The sequence below is a fragment of the Chiroxiphia lanceolata genome, chromosome Z, assembly GCF_009829145.1.
Source record: "Chiroxiphia lanceolata isolate bChiLan1 chromosome Z, bChiLan1.pri, whole genome shotgun sequence".
Taxonomy (NCBI): Eukaryota; Metazoa; Chordata; class Aves; order Passeriformes; family Pipridae; genus Chiroxiphia; species Chiroxiphia lanceolata.
The window spans coordinates 57141868-57162261 of NC_045671.1; the positions used below are offsets into that span (position 1 = coordinate 57141868).

At 39.4% G+C, this 20394-nt stretch overlaps 2 protein-coding genes and 1 long non-coding RNA gene across 7 annotated transcripts in view; all 3 read left to right on the forward strand.

Moving 5' to 3' along the window:
- DMXL1 (Dmx like 1) overlaps positions 1–5114 on the forward strand; it is an 83047-nt gene extending 77933 nt beyond the window's left edge. For all 5 annotated transcript variants that reach the window (XM_032674889.1, XM_032674884.1, XM_032674886.1 and 2 more), the window contains 2 exons: positions 804–1021; positions 1413–5114. In XM_032674889.1, coding sequence (XP_032530780.1) covers positions 804–1021; positions 1413–1637 — 443 coding nt within the window. In that variant the 3' untranslated portion in view covers positions 1638–5114. The remainder of the gene's footprint in view (positions 1–803; positions 1022–1412) is intronic.
- A 724-nt stretch (positions 5115–5838) lies between these two features.
- TNFAIP8 (TNF alpha induced protein 8) overlaps positions 5839–20394 on the forward strand; it is a 60217-nt gene continuing 45661 nt past the window's right edge. The window contains exon 1 of the mRNA XM_032676393.1: positions 5839–5857. Coding sequence (XP_032532284.1) covers position 5857 — 1 coding nt within the window. The 5' untranslated portion in view covers positions 5839–5856. The remainder of the gene's footprint in view (positions 5858–20394) is intronic.
- Positions 9322–18399, forward strand: LOC116780963. Its single transcript, XR_004354716.1, has 3 exons — positions 9322–10029; positions 18225–18242; positions 18390–18399. It is a non-coding gene; the product is annotated as an uncharacterized LOC116780963 (long non-coding RNA).

The following is a 20394-nucleotide window of genomic DNA, read 5'->3' on the forward strand; positions in this document are numbered from 1 at the left end:
CTTCCATGGCACTTTTATTCTGTGTATTATGCCAAATACTGTCAATGGTTTATATAGATAAATAGTATCTAGAAATAGTATTACAAATATGCTTTAGAAGAGTTATTCATATAAGCATGTTTTTTGAGATATAATACTTAGCAAGGTTTCATTAGGTTTATTACTTATACTTTGTTGCAAGAAATACAACAAATTTCAAAATCTGAAATACAGAATTAAGATCAGAGAGTTGTGAACTCTGTTTACTTACAGTATGATGAATGCTTGATTGTATGTGAAGGACATATGCAATCTCTAAATAGAAACTTGGCGACCCTCTGAACTACAAGTGCAATATACTGAGCTGTGTTCTGGAAATTGTAATTATCATTCACTTCCTCCACTCATTTGGGGGAGTAGACATATCCAAATAAGTGTGAAAAGCACCAAATTATCAGTAAAATAACCAGTGGAAACTTGTAAGGTAGTTGGGCAAGTAGTTTAGGGGGAATTTTTGATGGAAATTATATGCATTAAAAAAAAAATTAGAGACTTTGAAAATAATCTGTTTCTGGTCAGGGATTAATAGTTTTTGATTACACAAGGATAAAAAGAAAAGGATTTTTTTGAGAATACTATAGCTTGAGAATGGCTGATGTGAACCTGGGATTACATATATATGATACTGGAACAAATGGGTTGGTTGCGATCACTTGAATTACAGCATCAAAGTCACTGTTACTACTGTCTTCAACCATTAGAGGTTGATGGAGAATTGAAGTTAGTACTGTGTTTTATTTAAATTCCTTTGCTTTGGCTTTCAGCTTTTGTCTGTCATGATAGTGGAGCAACTGTGCTTGCATATGCTCCAAAACATCAGCTGTTAATATCTGGAGGCAGAAAAGGCTTTACATGTGTAATTGATCTTCGACAAAAACAGCAGCAACAGTTACTTCAGAGTCATGATTCTCCAGTCAAAGCAATTGCTGTTGATCCTACAGAAGAGTATTTTGTCACAGGATCTGCTGAAGGCAACATAAAGGTACTAATGACGGGGAGGGAGCAGAGATGATGTGTACATTCAGAAAGAATCTGGTACCGGTGTGGAACAATCAGATGTCATATGTACTGCATTTGTTCTCAACCCTGACTTTCGTATTTACTAATTTAATTATGAAATATTAGTCTTACATTGCAGTCTTCCTTTTAATTAGTGGTACCTTAGTCCCCGTATATATATACCCCGTTATAGAAAATGCATATTGATATTCTATAACTGTGTCATTACATATTGCTACATATTTTTCTTTTACAGTTAGTGTCAGAAAAATAAAGGTAAAATGTAGTCCAGTTTCTCCATGACTCATGACTGCTGAATTTTAAGATCATGGTAATTTTCCTTATAAGAGATTGATGTTTTGATGGTCTTTCAGGTGTGGAGTCTTTCTACATTTAATCTTCTTCACACTTTCATCAATGAGCATGCTCGACAGTCTCTCTTCAGAAACATTGGGACGGGAGTCATGCAAATTGAGACAGGACCAGCAAATCACATATTCTCCTGTGGTGCTGATGGAACAGTAAAGATGAGAATCTTGCCTGATAGATTCAGCCCTTTAAAGGATGTGTTAAAAAATGATGTGAAATTTATGATCTAATGTTTTTCTCAGAATAGTGAATAACATTCCCCTTTCTGCTATCCCTGAAAATGCTTTTCCTGGCACTAACCAACAAAGCAGATGCACAAGGATAGCTTGTGACACAAAGATGTTTTGTTTTTTCCTTTCTCCCCTTTGACCTCCCACTCCCCCACCCCCCAACCCTGTATTTATTACCTGGAGCTTTTAGTCCCTGATGCACTAATGCCTTAAAGATTAACAAAGTCCTTCAGATTTTGATCGTTGCCTAAAATAAAAGCTATATAGGACTCCGAATTATATAGTTATAATATTATTAAGATGTTGCTGAAGTGGTTTATTCTTCCTTTTGAGGTATTTACACTCCCACCAGGAGTGTACCATCTGGGCATGACCTCTGCTTATATTCAACACCTGGCCACCTTCTAAAAGCGTGTCTGTCCAAATGGAAACCTTAGGTAATGTTCTTTTTCACTGTGGCAGCCATAACTGTCTCTCTTCTCAATTTATTTAGTCAGCTGACAATAAAAATTTATACCTGTGTGTAGAAGAGAAACAAAGTCGTAGGAGTGAATGCTCCTGGTCATGCAAGCATTCATGTAACGAGCCACTCTCTGTATCCATTCCTGGAATCCAGGCTGTTTACCTCTCTTAACTTGCCTGATCTCCTTCCCCTCATCTGGGTATAAGAAACTGAAGGATGTTCTGTAACTTGTCTTCTGTTCTATAGCTAAAATCACTGCCATCAGGATGGCAGGCTTACCTTTTAAAAGTAAATATATTTTTAATCCTGAACACTCCCTTTACAAAAGTAAAATGTAAATATGAATGGATATCTTCCTAGTAAAATCGTCAGGATTATGTGTGAAGCCTTAGTCTTGATCAAAAAGATACAGGAAGATACTGCTTTAGGATATGGCACTAGAATTTCTTCAAAGACTATTTATTTAGCTGTATGTAGAGGAAGAAAAACCCAAACCCAACCTAATTTATTTTTGCCTTTTTTTTTTTCCAGTAAGAGTTTTTATTTAGCCCAAAGATACTCAGTTCATTCTTAGCACTTACATTCTTGTTTGTCTGCTTTTCCTAAGTACTTTAAAAAAAGGAAAAAGGAAAAAACTCAACAGCAAATTACTTCACCAGTGTCAGGCTTTGTACTGTATGTTTACATCAGGTGTCAAGTGAAAGAAAAAAGGATAGATGGAGTTTGGGGTATTTTTTGCCAAAATATTAAACTGCATAACTTAAACGTTTGACCAAATTATTAATGCGCAAGGCCTTTACATTTTTTTAGTCAGCTAAACTGTTTCTGTATTTTGGTTTACTTTTCCTTACTTGAGAGCTTGACAGAGGTTTAATTTGTAAATTAGATGTGAGGCTGGATTACTTGAATGCCAGTGGTGTACTTTTTGCTAAAAGATATTTTGTGAAATATAGCACCAAGATATTAACTGTAAAATAAACTTGTCAAATTAGGAATTATGGGGATAAACAAAGCTTAGCAGAAATGAAGGGCTTGTAAAATGAACTATGTAACATTCTCAGGATGCTTTTATCTTAAGAATATAAAGTTGTTTAAAAAGATTTTGTAAAATGTATTAAGGTCATTTTAAATGTATGTTTCGCAAGTTGCAGTGCAAACACTATGAAGGTTTTTATGCACATAACCTGAATTTTCAAATTGTGCAATAAAAAGAATGTGAATGTTTTGCCATGAAGAAACATGTGACAGCATTTCAAGCTGGTACAGCTGTTCAGTGATTCAATTGTATTTGTTCTTCCTTAACACTAGATTGAAATCAAACTTGATAACAAAACAGTTTAAGTACAGTGATGGACCAGAAAAGTGACTAAAAGTGACACCACCTTACAAAACAGACTTGCCCAATGGGTATGTTGTGTCTGTTCAGTGGCTGAGTTTCTAATATCCTATGTTCTTATGGAAGAAGGAAAACAGTGAAGTAAACAGTAGCACAGTCCTTTAGAATCAGCTGAAACCATGACTTTGTAGCTGCTTATATACATGCATCAGTTTTATACATCCACTGAACTAAAAAAGTTACATGTGCAAAAATCATGGCAGTATTATATAATTATGTCCTTGATGTTTTGTCCTTAAATATTTATATCTCATTAGCTTTAATATTTCAAGCTCAAGTTTATTGTACTGGCAATCACAAAAAGCTGTCTTACCATCTGGGAACTGAGCAGTTTTTATATGTAATTTGCCAAGACATACAATGTTGTCATTTTTCTGAGTAAAGCTGCACTATGAAAAATCCTGGCAAACTTATGCTTATACCAGAATAGTACTGACCGTGAGCAGACATTTTCAATAATGTTTATAGTTACTATAAGCTATTCTCAAAAGTAAATTATGTAAAATCACAATGTATTTGCCACATCTTTATAATCTTTCCAATAAATCCTGCAGAAACTCAACCGTCTAGAATTCCATGTTGCTGCTATTTCATTTATGAATCAGTTGTTTGCTTGTATAGTGTTTATTGATATTTAACTGTTGTAAGACAAATTATTGGTAGTTTTCTTGTAATGATGGAGTCAAAATGAGTTAACTTCTGTTGTAATTGAAACTTTTAAAGGGACACTCTCAACTTGAAATCTAGTCATTGGAGAACTGAACTTAAAACTCTTCCAGCTATTGCCCTTAACAACTTCCACTGACTTTTGTCCTCCAGCAATTAATGCTTCTTCCCCATTGCTATGCAAGTTACTCAAACTTAAGGGTGATAGTGCCTGCGGAGGGTTCTGTGCTTAAAGTAGCCATGTGCACAGATTGAAAGTAAAATTTGCATTTACGAGTGCTTAATAAAAAATAATTTATTGTCCAGACAAAATAACTTGGCATGTAGTTGATAATGTCCCTTTTAAATATTATAGACTGGCAGTTGTGACTTGTGTTTGTCTGTGTAGCAATACATAATGCTATCAGAGTGCGTCATTCTTGTGTTGCTAACTGATTCAGTTACCTCAAACAGATACGTGATCCAAATTCTTTAGGATTACTTCAGTAACTTGTGGAAGTTTAAAACTCTGGCCATCTGGGTACTTAAACTGGCTTGCCGTGTGACTTTTCACTAGCAAATTCTCACCTGACAGCTGACATTGCAGGATGTTTATGGAGAAAAATGGAATTTAGATGCAGATTTTGTACCATGCTACAGTGGTGCAATGTGAAGTCGTACATGTTCTACTGCATTTTAGGAACCTCGCTACCAGTTGCAGGAAATAAACTGTTCAGATATCCTACATTAGGTACCACTCCCTTCTCTTAAGAGCACCCAGTGTTAGATTAGTTGCAATAGTTACAAAAAAAGCAACAGTGATTAAATGGAGATAAGCTTGGAGATGATAACTTCTCTAAGGTAATTTTTTTCAAATGTTTATTTTTATTAAAAATAGCAAAACCACCGCTAATGGCAGGTTCAGCACACTGATCAAACTACTTTCTATAAAATAAAGATATTGATTTACCAACTTTCTTGGTGTTTCTTATTCCTCGTCACTCTTAGGTCTAAAATCTACATGGTTTTGACATCCACCCCCCACACACACACGCCTTAGCTTCTCGTGCTTTAGCTTTCCTTGTACTAACCTTTTGGTATTTTGGGAGGGTTGTGTGCTCTTCTTTTTTTTTTTTTCTTTTCAGTGTGTAACTGGCGGAACTGAGTACAACTAAGTCATTTTGCAGTGGAATGAGGTCGATGTAGTGATGGTGCTCTGTGTCTGCCACAACTTAACGTTTTAAATCCCTTTTCTGTTTCATTGAAGTTGAAAACCTTTGAAGGTCTTGGGGAGCTTCACCACTCTGGTGTTCCCACTTTAGCAGAGGTACAAGGATCAGTTCCCCTGTTCTAGTCGTACATTGGGCATGAGTAGAGCACGCAACGAGCCCGGCGACAGAAAGCTGCTGCCAAAATTTAAAACGCCTCAGCATGCAGGGCTTGCCCTTGCACTAATTGTAACTCCTCCTTTGGTAGCGGCGAGGGGCGGTGGCGGGGCTCGGGTGCGACCCGCGGCTGGGCGGGTGGGGCTGGGCTGGCTCCGCTCCCGCCTCCGGCCCCGAGGCTCGGGCGGGCAGGGCTCTGTTGCCGCCCCGCCCCGCGGCCCCGCCGGGGAGCCGCGATCGCCGCCCGCCTGCACCGCCCGCACCTCCTCGGCCCCGCTGCTCCCGCCGCTGCCCCGCGGAGGCAACGCCGCCCCCGCCCCGCCACCACACAGTAAGTGCCGCGCTCCGCTCCGCGGGGGCCGCGCCCGGCCCCAGCCCCCGGCCCCAGCCCCCTGCCCCAGCCCCGTGCCCGGCCCCTGCCCTGTCCGCCCGCTGGGGCCCCCGGCAGTGCCGCTGGAACTCGCGGCTGGGTCTGGGGCCGGGTCGCTGCCGCCTCCTGCCCCGCCGGCTCTCGGTGCGGCGGAGCCCCAGGTGGGAGCCGCTCTGCAGGTGGGAGCCGCCCAAAGCCGTGCTGGGAGAGTTTGGCCACGCGTCGATGTGTGTGGGTGGAGGTTGTACGGGGCTGCTGCTCGGGGGCGCCGAAGCTTCGCCGCTCCTCCCGGGTAGCTCTTTGCTGTTTTTTCAGAAGTGTTTCTGCTCGCCCGGAGTGAGTCGTCCCTCTCGCCAGGGTGTGCTCGGGCACAGGACTGATCTGGGGGTCTTGAGGCAGGGGCAACAAGTGTGGTGATGCTGTTGATCTGTAAGTCTCAGAAAAGACTTTTCTGAGATACGTGAGTTTGGGTTTGAGGTGCTACTAGCAAAAATCCTGAAATTCTGCCAGTAGAACTAGTTGTATCTTATTTACGTACTACTAATTAAATGAAAGAGATCACGGTTCAGTGTGGGCTTTTCCCTTTTAGAAGCCGGGATGGTCAGACCTTCCGCGCTGGAGGTCTGTGCGTCTCTAGACACACGTGTCTCTTCTGTACATGTTCAAAGCCCTACCTGGCAACACAAACACATGGGTGAAGCAAAGAGCAGCCCAAGCGATGCTCCGTCTGCACGTGTTGTATTTAGGTTGTGCTTCTCTGGAAGTTGCTTCACGTAACTGCGTAGTAAAACCACTCACGCTGCAAAGTGCCAGGTTAGAACTTCCCCGAGCAGTTGGATATGCCAGGTGAGGAGCTATTAGCACTCACTGGCTGGGCTGACTGCTGCCAACTCTGTTTATCTCGTCGGCTCTAAATAGGAAATTTGCTTTGAAAGAGCACTGATAGTGGAACCAAGCGCAAAAAATCCAGAGAGGAGGAGTTTTGCAGTGGAAGGAGGTCCAAGACCTGTATTTGGAAGACAAAACTTGGTGAACTTGGGACATGCTAAAAAGCAGGAAGAAGGAACTAAAATGTTCTAGTATATTTCCATACTTGTCTTTATTTCATCTGGAAGCAAATTTCACGTGGAATACTATTGAAATGAAAGTTATGGTGCAGATCTTTGCAGGAGCGTAAAATACTGCAGCTTGAAATGGAAGTTACTTGCTGTTTGCCTGACAACAGGAAGCTGCTCATTTCCGTTAAATAGTAACTAGTCTAATCTGACCATACCTAGATTTCAGTGTACTTTATGACTTAATTTGTCTATTTTGAGTATTCTTTAAATAATTGCTACTAGGTTAAAGAATAATAATTGCTGCTTGTAAAGGCTGAGGAAATAATCAAATGTTTGGGAATTCTCAACTTTAGTCGGTGTCTTATTGCAGTACATCAAGATGAGTCCACCAAATGATGGACAGTAAAATGCCTAATAGTCGTTAAAGCAGATAAGGGATACCTACAGATTATTTTTCTGCAAATAACAGGAGTACTGAATAACAATATAAACAGTAGCTGGTTTGAGATAAATTACTTTTTAGGATTAATTTTCTTCCAGGTTGCAGAACTCACTCTTGAGTTTACCTCTTAATAGAGGTTTTGGCCTAGAATTCCCTTGTGTGCTTTTTAATAATTCTCATACGTGAAAGGTAAGAAGATGGAAAAAAACCTCACCAAGTGGTATTTGTTATGATATTGCTGTTGTATACATCCGTTTACACAACCTCCTTAATCTAAATGGCTGGTAGTATGTTTCCCACAGCTTTCTTCTGTATTGATTACATTCTAGAAGCTTTGACCACTGTCTGGGTAAATTTGGTTATAGGTTCTTACATCCCTAGGGTATAACACAAGGCATTTGGACTTTGCTCCTCTTCTTTTTGTCTTTCTTTTCCCATTGCCTTTGTAGGTAGATTTCTTGCCATTTCTTATATTTTCCCACCATTGGGCAGATAATTTAAACTATTTAATCTTCTTCCACTGAGAAATTCCTTATGCTTTGTTTAAGTTTGTTCTTATGCTTTCTTTTTTGCCTTTTCTAAATTTCGTGAATCAGATTGATCTGATGAACAAAATGAAATTCTACTGAAAATCAAGTATATAGGAAGAATTTTCTCATAGGGAAAGTATTTATTGTACACAATATAGCTTGAGCAAGTGTCAAGACATATTCTGGTAACGTGTATCTCACTTTGCAAGATTCTAGCGCTCTTGTCTTTTGTTTGGAGTACCAGTATACGGTAAATGGTGCTTCAGGAACTGATGATGTAATGGCAAAGTAACTAGGGGACTTTTTAGGGTTGGTGTGGGGGGTTTTTTTGTGTCCATCTATTCACAGCCCTGAGCAGCCATGTTGTCAGTTTTATCTGTAATAAAAATGTTTACAACATTCTTCAACTGTGATGGAGTGCAAAATCTAGGCCTCTTTATTTGAGACTGGTCTTGTAATCAGAGAAAGTGAGAATGGCCTTGAAATCAGTTATGTTTATTTTTTTTCTCTTATGCCTCCAGCATCTTCAGATCATAAGACCCAGAGTAAATGTTATGTATGTTCAAGTAGAAGTTAAGCTGGCATTTTGTCAGTTAAGCATGTGAGCAGGAAGTTTCGCACAGCATTTTTACACATTCTTTTTCAAGTAATGTTTTGCTCAAACCAGAATTTCCTTTTTTAACTTGAAGATTGACCTCCCCCCCACTGAGAAGCAAGCTCTGTGCTCTGAGACTGAGGTGTGCAATTTGCAGAGCGGTGGTAGCACTTGGGTGTTTCCTTAGCACTTCTTAACAAGCCTCAAAGAAGGGGAGAACTGCACAATACATGATTTAAATTAGAAGATGTTAATCCTGTACTTCAGGTGCTGTTTTCTGAACTGATTATTGACACTATCGCTTCAGACCAAAACATCACTTCTTTCTTTTTCTTTAGTTCACTGTGGTGGTTCTTGGGATCTCTTTAGTAAAGCGGGTGTGAGAGATGAAGTATTAAACAAAGTACATAACTTCTAAAAAATACAAGTTAAAGCTATTCCTTAATTTCAATTCTGGTTTTATTTAGAAATCCAGATAGTGAAAAGTGAGTGTCTCAGCTCTCCCACAAACCTCACAGGGACTTTAAAGGTGTTACATGCCTTATAGATGATAAAACCCGTAGTTGGCATTGGTAAGTTAATAAGATGTATGTGGAGGAGTAAGTCCAGAAGACATTAGTACCAAAATCTGCATTTCTTTCAATGTCTTCTCGTAACTAAAAGCATATCTTCTGACAGCTGAATTTTAGTTTTAAATATGCCCGGCTTAATCCAAAATCTCTTTTTTCCTTCCAGAAATGGGATTGCGTATTTTTAAATAAATATTTTTGAAGTTCATTTTGCGTTACAGGATCAACAAAACTGAATATGTTAAAACCTGTCATTTTCTCCCACTTATGAAATACTGCAGTGAAGAATGCGGGGTGCAGTAGTGTTACCCTGTGGAAATCAGCCTTGTTGCTGGTGGTAGTAGTTTGGATACATGTCTGAGCCTGAGTGGGTGGTGGTTGTTAAATCATGTGGAGGAGGTGTGTGTGTGAGTAGTGGGCTGTGCTCTCTACATCCACAGCAGAGTATTTGTATTTGTATCCATGTCTGGAGGCCCCAGAATTCAGAATGAATTTGTGGAAATTACACTTACCATATGGATTTGATATTACCTGAATCAGTATTAAGATTTTAATTGTATGGTGTGCTTAAGCCTTCCTCAACTAATAGCTTATTTTCTGCTGCAGTATTGCAGCCTTACAGGAACTTGTCTGAATGCTGTGCCCTCCTAAGGACTTGGTCTTGAGAGGAATTCAGGAAATGGAAAAGCAAAGCCAGCTCTTTTAAACAGAAGTGGATGGTGTTCTGTGGTTGAAGATTTTACGTACTTACTTTCTCTTAGTTGGTTTCATCTGGTATTTGTAAACTAACTTCCTGCTAATCAAGTGTTTTTATAGAGACAAGATGTTTTTTCTTGCTGGCTGTTTTGTCCACAGAATTTACTGGGGCTCAGATACATTCAGGGTGGACTGTCTTGAATAACTGAACTAAAGAAAACCTTGTAACTGTAGTTCATGTCTGTCACGTATTGGCCTCATAAGCCACCAGCATACCTGTAGCAAATGTGGATAGTGCCTTCCCAAATCTTCGTTCACGAAGTCTAGCCATGATATACATGTAAAAGGAAAGGATATATTAAACTGTAAGGCACTGAGAAGCAGAAAAATAAGCTCTAAACTGAAAAGGCTTATACCTGCATGTGATGATCTTCAGATATGTTTGTCCCTTGAGCTTTGAAGTTGAATGCCTGATTTGTGAAGGAAATAAAATCTTCTAGTTACCAGATTTTTTCAAACCCTTTGTCCTTTCCAGCATACATATAACACACAGATATGGTTGTAAAAACTGACTGTCTTGAAAGGCTTTTTAAGTAATAATACGTGATCCAGCAAGGCAAAAAAAATCATCTGTTAGATAAAAAACTATTTAAGAAGGAAATAGTAATTTTGTCTAAATACATACTTATTGGAGTTTGTCAAACAAAATGTTACCACATTTCAGTGTTCAATTGTGAAATACAATGTGTGTAACCACTCTGATTCTCCATGAAAAGGAATTTCGCTCTGGTTTCTGGCTGCAGGAAGTTTTATTGGACCCTATCCTCATACCACAGCGTTGCCCACTTTCAATTTGATGCATGATACTAAGCTATCAGAAGTGTGTTGGCATTACTGCAGAATATTATACTTGCCTGAAGAACTTACTTTACCTACAAGTACAGCTGAAGTTCTGGAAGTTAATCTTGAAATCCTTGAAAAAATCTTGAAAAAAAAGATATTAAAAACTAGGCTTCAGGTGATGAGGAGCATTCTCTGTCAGGAGTTGGGTGGGTGTGCTAACTAGCATGATTGCATTGCTGCCATCACTCAGTTCTAAAAGAAACAAAACCATAACTTCCTGCTTTTGCCAGTTCTGCAGAAATCTAAGACATAACCAAGTCATTGTTATCATTGTACTATTGTTGATGGGATGAGGGGGAGGAAATAAAATAATTGCTACTGTTTTCTTATGGACATGGGCATTGAAAATGTTAACCTTTATAGTGGAAGGTATAAAAATAAAAGATATGTCTGGGCTCATAAATCTTCTGCTGTGTTCCAATTTCAATATGTGAGTTTTGCAGAAAATCTTTTTCATCCATAAATGGTCCATTGTGTAGCAGAAGGCTTATCCCCAGCAACCATAAATAGTGACATGATCTAAGATGAGATTCAACTTTTTTGTTGCAATGTCTAAAATATATACCTGCCTCTTGACTTAATGAAAGCATTCCAGTGTGTAGAGGGTTGACCCTGGGTGAATGCCAGGTGCCCACCAAAGCTGTTCTATCACTCCTCTCCACAACTGGACATGGGAGAGAAAATAAAGTGAAAGGTTCATGAGTTCAGATAAGGTCCATGAGAGATCACTCACCAATTACTGTCACAGGCAAAACAGGATATTGAGGATATTAACTGAATTTATTACTAATAAAATCAGAGCAGGATAATAAATCTTAAAAACACTTTGATCCCCTCCTTTCCTCCTTTCCAGCTCTACTTCCTCCACCCAAGTGGTTCAGGGAGATGGAAATGGGGGGGGGGAGGTTATGGTTACTTTGTCATATGCCATTCCTGCTGCTGCTCAGGGAGAGGAGCCCTTCCCCTGCTGCTATGGGGTCCCTCCAAGGAAGACAGTCCTCCACTAACTTCTTCAATGTGAGTCCATCCCACAGGCAACAGTTCTCCAAAAAGTACTCCAGCGTGGGTCACTTTTCTACAGAGTGCAGTCCTTCAGGCACAATCTGCAATCCCCCACAGGGTCACAAGTCCTGCCACAAAACCTGCCTCTGGTGTGGGCTCCTCTCTCCATGGGTCTGCAGATCCCTACCAGGACCCTACTCCAGCACAGGCTTCCCACAGGGTCACAGCCTCCTTTGGGCATCGAGCTGCTCCAATGTTGGTCTCCTCCACAGGCTGCAGGTGGATCTCTGCATCCCATGGTCCTCCATGAGCTGCAGAGGCACATCCTGCTTTACCATGGTCTGCACCACAGGGGAATCTGCTGGGTGTCTGGAGCACCTCCTCCTGCTCCTTCTCTGCTGACCTTGGTGTCTGCAGAGTTGTTCCGCTCAGATATTCTCACTCTCTCTTCTGTGGCCTCAGTTACATCTGCCCAGTAATTTTTTTCTCCTTCTTAAATAAGTTGTCATAGAGGCATTACTGCTATTCCTGATTAGCTTGGCCTTGACCAGTGGTGGGTCCATCCTGGAGCTGGGTGCATTGGCTCTGCAGGACATGGGGGAAGCTTCTGGCAGTTTCTCACAGAAGCCATCCCTGTAGGCCCTCCCCACTGCCAAAACCTGACCACACAAACCTAACACATGGTGTTATTTCTGTACAAACAGTTATGAAGGGATTTTTGTTGCTGCTTTGCTTTGAGGAACAGAGAGGAAGTTGCTGCAACATTAATTACTGTTAATAAAGCATCACAGTTTTATATGAAGCGGTCAGGTTTTAGGGCTCTCTCTGTATATTGTGGTTAACTAATACGAAGTAAGTAGCAAAACCATACTTCCATATTTTACAAAATATTTTGTAGATTTTTTTTGAGTGTTTAGATACTGTGGTTTCAGAATGTAGAGAAATTCTAGTTGGTATTGAAAGGTACCTGTGACTTTCTGACTCATCTGCTGCAGATGGTTCTCTGAGTGATAAGTAGTGCACACATAAAAAACCTAGATAAGGTAAACCTAGTTAAATGACCTGCAGTTAAGCCCTGATTATTGAGCCAATTTAAAGCATTCATAATTAGATGTGTTTATTTATGATATCCTTCAACTTCTAAGCAGAAGAGTATTTGTTTTGTATATATGCTTAGCCCATTTTCTTTAGTGTATTAAAGTAATTTTCAAGTCCTGTGGAAGAACCTTTGCCCACCGTAAGCTCCTCCCACATCCTTCCTCCTCAGTTTGGAACACAAACTCTGCATTTTATCAGCTGCATTTCAGATATTTTTTTTTTATTTCATGATTTAAAGGAGAAACAAAAATGAACATAAACTGTTCAGCAAAATTTTTTTTAAAAATTCCAGCTCATCTTCATGTTTTATAGTCAGTAACTGTTGATATTAAGACTTTGTTTAATCCTGATGTGTAGAGTACTGTGTTTATAACTAACTGCAGAATTGTTTTGTTTAAAAAATTAATCCCTTTCTAAGGAAACCTAATCTACCTTTGTGTCTTTGATATATTTTAATTGTTGAATTTATATGGAAGAAAGTACTTTGCTACTGTTGAACCTTCCAGCTTGGGATTCCAGACATAAAATCTGTGTCTCAAGTAGTCTAGAGTTGGTCTAACTTATAGTGTTGCTAGAACTTTTAGTTGTGTTATCTTTTGGGCATGACTGGAATGATTTTGTAGGTGGCTAGGTGGAGTTTAGTGGCATGTGAAACTTAGTTATAGTTTTCATGAGATTGAAAGGTAGAAGCTTTTTTGCATGAGTTAGAGGGAAGAGGGCAAGAGGATAGAGCAAGAGAGACAAAGCTGAGCTTTGTAGGAGCCTTGAAGTTTGCTTAGTTGTCCAAAACTTTGTAAGTCAAGTTGGAAGGTGGTAGTTGATAACCTTTATGTTTAGCTGTTTAGTTATAGCTATGTTACAGTGAAACATGGAATAGTACAGATCAAGGACTTTTTGTATTGTTGCTGTACTTTAAATTTTTGTGTAACAAAATCAAGAAGCTGTGCTGTTTTATTTTGTTAACCTTGTTATGCTAAATGACTCTCTTGTATGTGAGCTAAAGAACAGATCTGCATTGGTGGTTTAATATTTCATGCGTCCTCCCCAATCTTCTTAAAAGTTAAAAAAAGCAACTATATAAAATATGTGAGGTTCATTTGTAGGGTGTCTTCTGCGGAAGTCATGAGTGGATTCAGGATGAGTGTAGCAAAGTTTTTGTGAACATCTGTTGAGAGCAGCCCTGTGGAGAAAGACTTGGGGTTGATGGCTGATGGAAAACTCAACATGAGCTGGCAGTGTGTGCTCACAGCCCATGAAACCAACCGTGTCCTGGGCTGCATCAAAAGGAGTGTGGCCAGCAGGGCAAGAGAGGTGATTCTGCCCCTCTTCTTGGCTCTTGTGGGACCCCACCTGGAGTACTGCATCCAGTTCTGGTCTCCCAGACTGAAATGGAACTATAGGATCAAGTCCAGAGGAGGCCACAAGGTTGATAAGGGGATTGGAGCCCCTTCTGTACAAAGGCAGGCTGAGAGAGTTGGGGCTGTTCAGCCTGAAGAAGAGAAGATTGCATAGAGACCTCATAGTAACCTTCCAGTATCTGAAGAGAGACTACAGGGAAGCTGGAGAAGGACTCTTCGTCAGGAACTGTAGTGATAGGACGAGAAGAAATGGGTACAAATTGAAAGACAGTAAATTTAATTTAGATATTAGGAAGAAATTCTTTACTGTGAGGGTGGTGAGACACTGGAGCAGGTTGCCCAGGGAGGTTGTGGATACCCCAACCCTGGCAGTTTTCAAGGCCTTGAGCAACCTGGTCTGGTGGGATGTATCCCTGGTGGGGCCTGGGGCTAGGTGATCTTTAAGGTCCCTTCCAATGCCATAACATTCAATGCTTCTATGTTCCTGTGATTTCCAGCAGTTTCAGAATAATTTAAACACACTGAGCAGAAGCTAATGGTCTTTGTCTGTTTGACTGCAGTTTTATTTTCTTGTATCATTGAGTAGCATTTAAAGTTATTGTGTATAAATGACAGAATGCTTTAGCCTCCTCTCTGATGACATAATGAAATAATACAGATCTGTTATAAGCAGTGCAGTGGGAATCTTGATTTTTTTTTTTAGCTACCAGATTTTTTTTCCTCCAGCACTTGACAACATATTGAGAAGTGGAATTGTTTCTTATTTGAAGAGCTCATTCTAGCAATAGTTTGTATATTTTTGCATTACTGTGAATTATATATCAAGGTCTTATCTGCTATGGTATGTGAATTCAATTGATTACTTCCAGGCATACCCACTTAATTGATTCTCCATTAAAATATTTGTTGTAGTACTTCAGTGTATTAGGTTACTCTCATGTTAAAGAAGAAGTAGTATTAAAATCTGGTTTTGCTTGGTGCTTATAATATTCATTAGAAGTTACTTGTAGCATTGAATAATAGTGGAATTGTGATTAACGTTTGAATTGTAGAAAAAGCTGTGTAATCCAAGCTATGAGTTTGTGTTGTATTGGTCTGCAAAACACCACACTGTTCAGTGATGCAGAAAGTATGCTGATTGCGACCGAATGCTTTTGTGCAGGTTTGCCAGCAGTATTTGCTGTACAAGTGGTTTTGAATATGCAGGTGGATAGTTTAAAGTCACTTGAAATGTGAATTTTGTTGTTAATACCAGGAGGATAACCGGGGAATAGATAAGGAGGAATACTGAACGTGAGGTCAGTTTTGTAAACCCCACATTTGTGTAAAGATCCTGCTTTACAAGAAGTACCCAGTTCTACATATCAAGTCAGGTATTTTATTTCAGTGATCATAGAATTGACAGTATTTTCACAGTGGGTCCACCTGGTGGGGAATCAGCATTTGAGACTTATAAAACCTGCAAGGGCCTAAAACCAGACTACATGCTGCTGTTCTGTACACAGGAAACCATGTCACAAAAACAGCCCTATTTTCTACTGAAGCACGAGAAGTTTTTTTGTACATGACTGAGTTTGGGGAAGGAGAGTGTATTGTTACAGTGGACTTTGAAATTGAATTTTAACACTGTAGGAAAGCAGGCCTCGCTACTAGCCAAGCTTAAATGCATCATGCAGCATTCAACTATCAGTTTTACAACTGTATGTGAGAAAACAGGTACAGGAGTCCACAGCTAAAAATGCAGTTGAGACATATCTCATCTTTATTTGTCTTAAAAATACATCGTTTAATAAGTTAGTAGCTACAGCACAAATCTGGAGGTTGGTGTTCTGTGTCATACATTGATGGAGAATAATGGCAATTAACAGATAGGCAAAGCAATAATTAAATAATTAGATAGGAGGAGTAAATTCAGAACTTGATCAAATACTGGAATAAGGATAAGGAGAACCTTGAGAAGCTTAAATGAACTTCTTGAGATGAAAACCAAAAGACTGAAAAGAAAAAAATCCATGTATGTTTAAGGCTTTATTTTTTCTTAATGTGAAGAACTGGGTAACACCATAATGAAGTACACTAAAGCTAATAAAACGTGTAACAATGCCAGGCAGAAGAGAGTTCTTTTTTGAAGCTTCTTCATCGTTTGGATACCCAGCATGACAGTCTGAAACTATCTGATCATGCAGATTTTTTTCTATGCTCTGTGAACCAAGGGCTTGTTATGCAAAAGTGGTGGAATCAGTGAACTAAAGCTGTTATGGATATTATTCTCTTTGGGGTGCATATGGGCTGAAAACACTACAGTAAAAACGCACTAGAGGCTTGTTGGCTTTAGAGCTTGCACTCGCATCAAGAAAAGCTGTCAGACCCCTTTGTACCATTAAATGAAGCTCACAGCTGGGACACTTCTCTCTCTGAAGGTCAGTAGCTGGTGTGGTGCCTCAGACAACAGGGATGTGTGGAGTAGAAGCATCTGATGTGCCACAGCTGTTGGCGGTGGCCTGCAGGGGGGCAGGCACATCACACAAAGTGCCTTGGAAAGCCCTCACATGTGTCATGAGGTTGTGGTTATTGATAATGCCTGGAGGAACCACCCACCTTCAGTAATGCTGTGGTATCAGACAGGGGTGTTTGTGTCTCCTGTGTTCAGGTGGGTGACAAAGTACAAATCCTAAATTGTGCTGGATAACTGAGGGAAATAAACGGTTTGTCAATTATGTAACAGACAGCATGAAGACTGGTGACCATTGCTTAATTTCTTCTGCTCAGGCAAATTCAACTGAAGTTCCCTCAAGGGCAACGCTATTGTGCCTGACTAATTTGGAGGCAATTTGTTCAGTTGCTTAGTGATGCTGCAATGTAACCCTGAAAATAACATGCCTTAAGCTTGTTTATACCTTAAACAAGACCATGTTGTAATTATGATTTTCAAGCTCTGAAGCAAGTGCTGCTTGCAGAAAGCTTCGAGTCCTGCTGGCAGAAGTCCTTTATAGTCAGAGCTGGGGAAATCTTGTGTTTTGGAGAGCCCCGCTCCCACTCTCAACCCCTTTTATTGAAAGAAAGTACTAGGAGAACAGTAACTTTCTGCAAAATAAAACATACACATAACTGTTGGATCCTGCCTAACTTTACAGTTAAAAAGCACATTGCGACATTATCTGCTGTTTTTTGTGACTTCAGAGCATCTTTGAAAACTTGTTCAACTCTGCAGTACCAGTCACCTTAGTTTAACATCACAGTCCTTCATGAGCAGCTAATGATCAGATTGCCTAAATGAATCTGTCTGAGAAACAAGTAACTCACAAAGAAAAAAACTGATGGTGTTTGTCTGGCTGGTACATCCATTGCTATGTCTGTCCAAATAGCATGGTGGTAGAATAACTGGCTCTTAGAACCTGACATACAAAAGTTGTATCTGTGTATAGTCTGCTTGAGAGCTGGAGTATTAGTTTTGTCTGATGACAGTTTTAGGAGATGTAATGTTTAAGGTACCCGTGTGAAAGGTTATCACATGGTGGGTGATGAGGGAGAACACTGAGGTATGTCTGTGACGGGCTTCCACAGCTCCCGATAGTACCAACTTTTGGGACCCTCAAAGCCTACAGCAGAGCACAGCACTAGGTGATTGTGTCCCAAAGTTATGCTCCTGTATCTGAAGACTTTGACTGGATACAGTAATATTTGAAATAGGAAATAGCTGTCTGTACAAACACATTTATTGTGCAGCAGTTATTCTGTAATACTCAATGCGTGGCAGCTTATAGCAAAACTAACTCCTATTTTGTATCTAGATTTTGAAAATTTCAATGCAAGATTTCTTTGAGGGAACTTAAGTCAGTCAAGTGCTTTAAAATGAGACCCTCTGTTTTTTCTCCCTTAAAATTATTTCAAGTTGTGGTATTTATGCATAATTTAGTTTTTATCTATAAACAGACATTGATGGAGTAGTTCTGTTACTTAAAATGGGAATCCTGGGTGATTCACAAATCCATGTGGTTTAGGAAAAGTGTTAGAGCAATGATGTTTTTGCAGTGCAGCTTAACAGCTGAGAGAAAATGGGAAGATAAACTAATGAAGTTCTTCTAACATAGGCTAGTGAAATAAGAAGATGAAATTCAAAAACTGTGGAAAGACTTCAGGCAGTAACTTGCCTACCTCCTTAGTACTGTCTTTTTTTCAGTGCTCTAAAGGAAGTCAACAGATTAATTTTACACCCATCTCTTCTTATAGTACCTCTGGCAGTATACATGTACGTATATACATAAGAATATTTAGTCTGACTAGCAGATTTTGCAGTGCCTTTTGTTTGTGTGATCCTTCTATACAGGACTTGTACTAAATTCTTCTTTCTCATGCTCTTCTTCTCCCAAAAACCCTTGGAGGTATTTGAGTAGTGTAATATAAACGCTGCCCAAGGTGTCCTAGTAAGTAAAGTTACTGAAGTAAACCAGGTTCCTCTTTGAGTACACAAAACCTTTTATTGACAGTAGAGGTGTGTAAGTGAATTAGTACTGGTGGCTATAAAGCTGTTTGTGTGATCCAGGGTAAATATCTTCGAGATGTTGAAGTATTGTCTGTTTTGAACAAGTCTAAACTGAGGTGAAAAGAGTCTGTTGGAGGAAACCTTTCACTGTAAAGTTCTAAGCTTGTTTTGCTTTATGTGAATGGAGCAGTTAAGATTTTTTTATTTCGATAAAACTTCCTTCCACACTGTCAAATAGAAGTGCTTGATTTCTATTGTATTTTGCAATAGTTTAGATGAGGAGCTTTCAGTAACTGGTAGCATTTGACCATTAGTATAATTTAAGATAGTTTTCTTACGTAACACATCAATTTTTATACGCAGTTTAGGATATAATTTGCACAGAAATGTTTCTCAGACATCTGATTGTAATGTTTATTTATTGATTTGATTCATTAAATGCAATGTGCTTTAAAAGTTATTTTTCTGCCCATGATTCAGATCTCTTTTTTTATTTTTGTCTTTTATTTGTTTGTAGGTTGGTTTGGGTTTTTTTGGGTTTTTTTTGTTTGTTTTGAGTTTGTTTTGTTTTGGTTTGGGTTTTTGTTTGTTTTTTGTTGTTGTTTGGGGGTTTTGTTTGTTTTGTTTGTTTGTTTGGGTTTTTGTCGGGTTTTTGTTTTGGTTTTTGGGTTTTTTTGTTTGTGGGTTTTTTTGGTTTGGTTTGGTTTTTTGTGTGTGTTGTTTTTGTTTGTTTGTTTGGTTGGTTGGTTGGTTGGTTGGTTTGGTTTTCTTCACAGAGTACCAAATCCAGACAAGTTTCTCTAAATTTCTCTGTAACAGCTGCATTAGTTACATATGCATGAAGTAAGTGTAGTATGTCTGAACAGTGTTCTCTTCTACCTTAATAACATACAGAAACTACTATGATTAAAGCTTTTCAGTACTTGGGACCACAAGTTAGATTTCTTCTCAAGACCTAATTTTTTCCTTGCTCTTTCAGTGTATAGGACTCAAGAAAGAACTCAGGATGTTCAGACCTGCATTTTCATTCATGGCTCTTGACATATGTTTTTAAGTAGACTTCATCCCTGTATTTATTTGGAAAATGCCTAGTATAGAGATAATTCCAGCATGCTAGCATTCTGTTTATTTCCTTAACTGTGTACTCCCATTTTTTCAGAATCACAGTATGACCTATGTTAGGAGGGACCTTCTAAGATAGCCTAGGTCTAAACCTGGCCCCTATCGTTGGCAGGGACATCTTTCACTGGATGGTGTTGCTCAAAGCCTCATCCAGCCTGGCTTTGAACACTTGGGTGTTCAAAGGGTTGAGGCAGCCTGTGCTTCCCTGGGCAACCTGTTCCAGATCCTCACCCTTATGGTAAAATATTTCTTCCTTATATCTAATATATAGTTATAGAGATAGACATAGACAACAGGTTAGCAAAGGCATACAGTGCCTTTGGAAAACTCCATAGAAGAGTTTTGCGAAATAAACACTTGAAGAAAAGTACAAAGATCAGTGTTTACAGAGCCACAGTGCTGTCTACTCTCTTATATGGATCTGAATCGTGGGTCATCTACCGCCACCACCTGCATCTCTTTGAACGTTTCCATCAACGCTGTCTCTGTACAATCCTAAACATCCACTGCTCAGATTATGTGACCAATAAGTTTGTTCTAGAACAAGCAGCAGTCACAAGCATTGAGGCCATGTTGCTGAGAACACAGCTGCACTGGGGAGGACAAGTCTCCAGAATGAAGGACCACCACCTCCCTAAGATC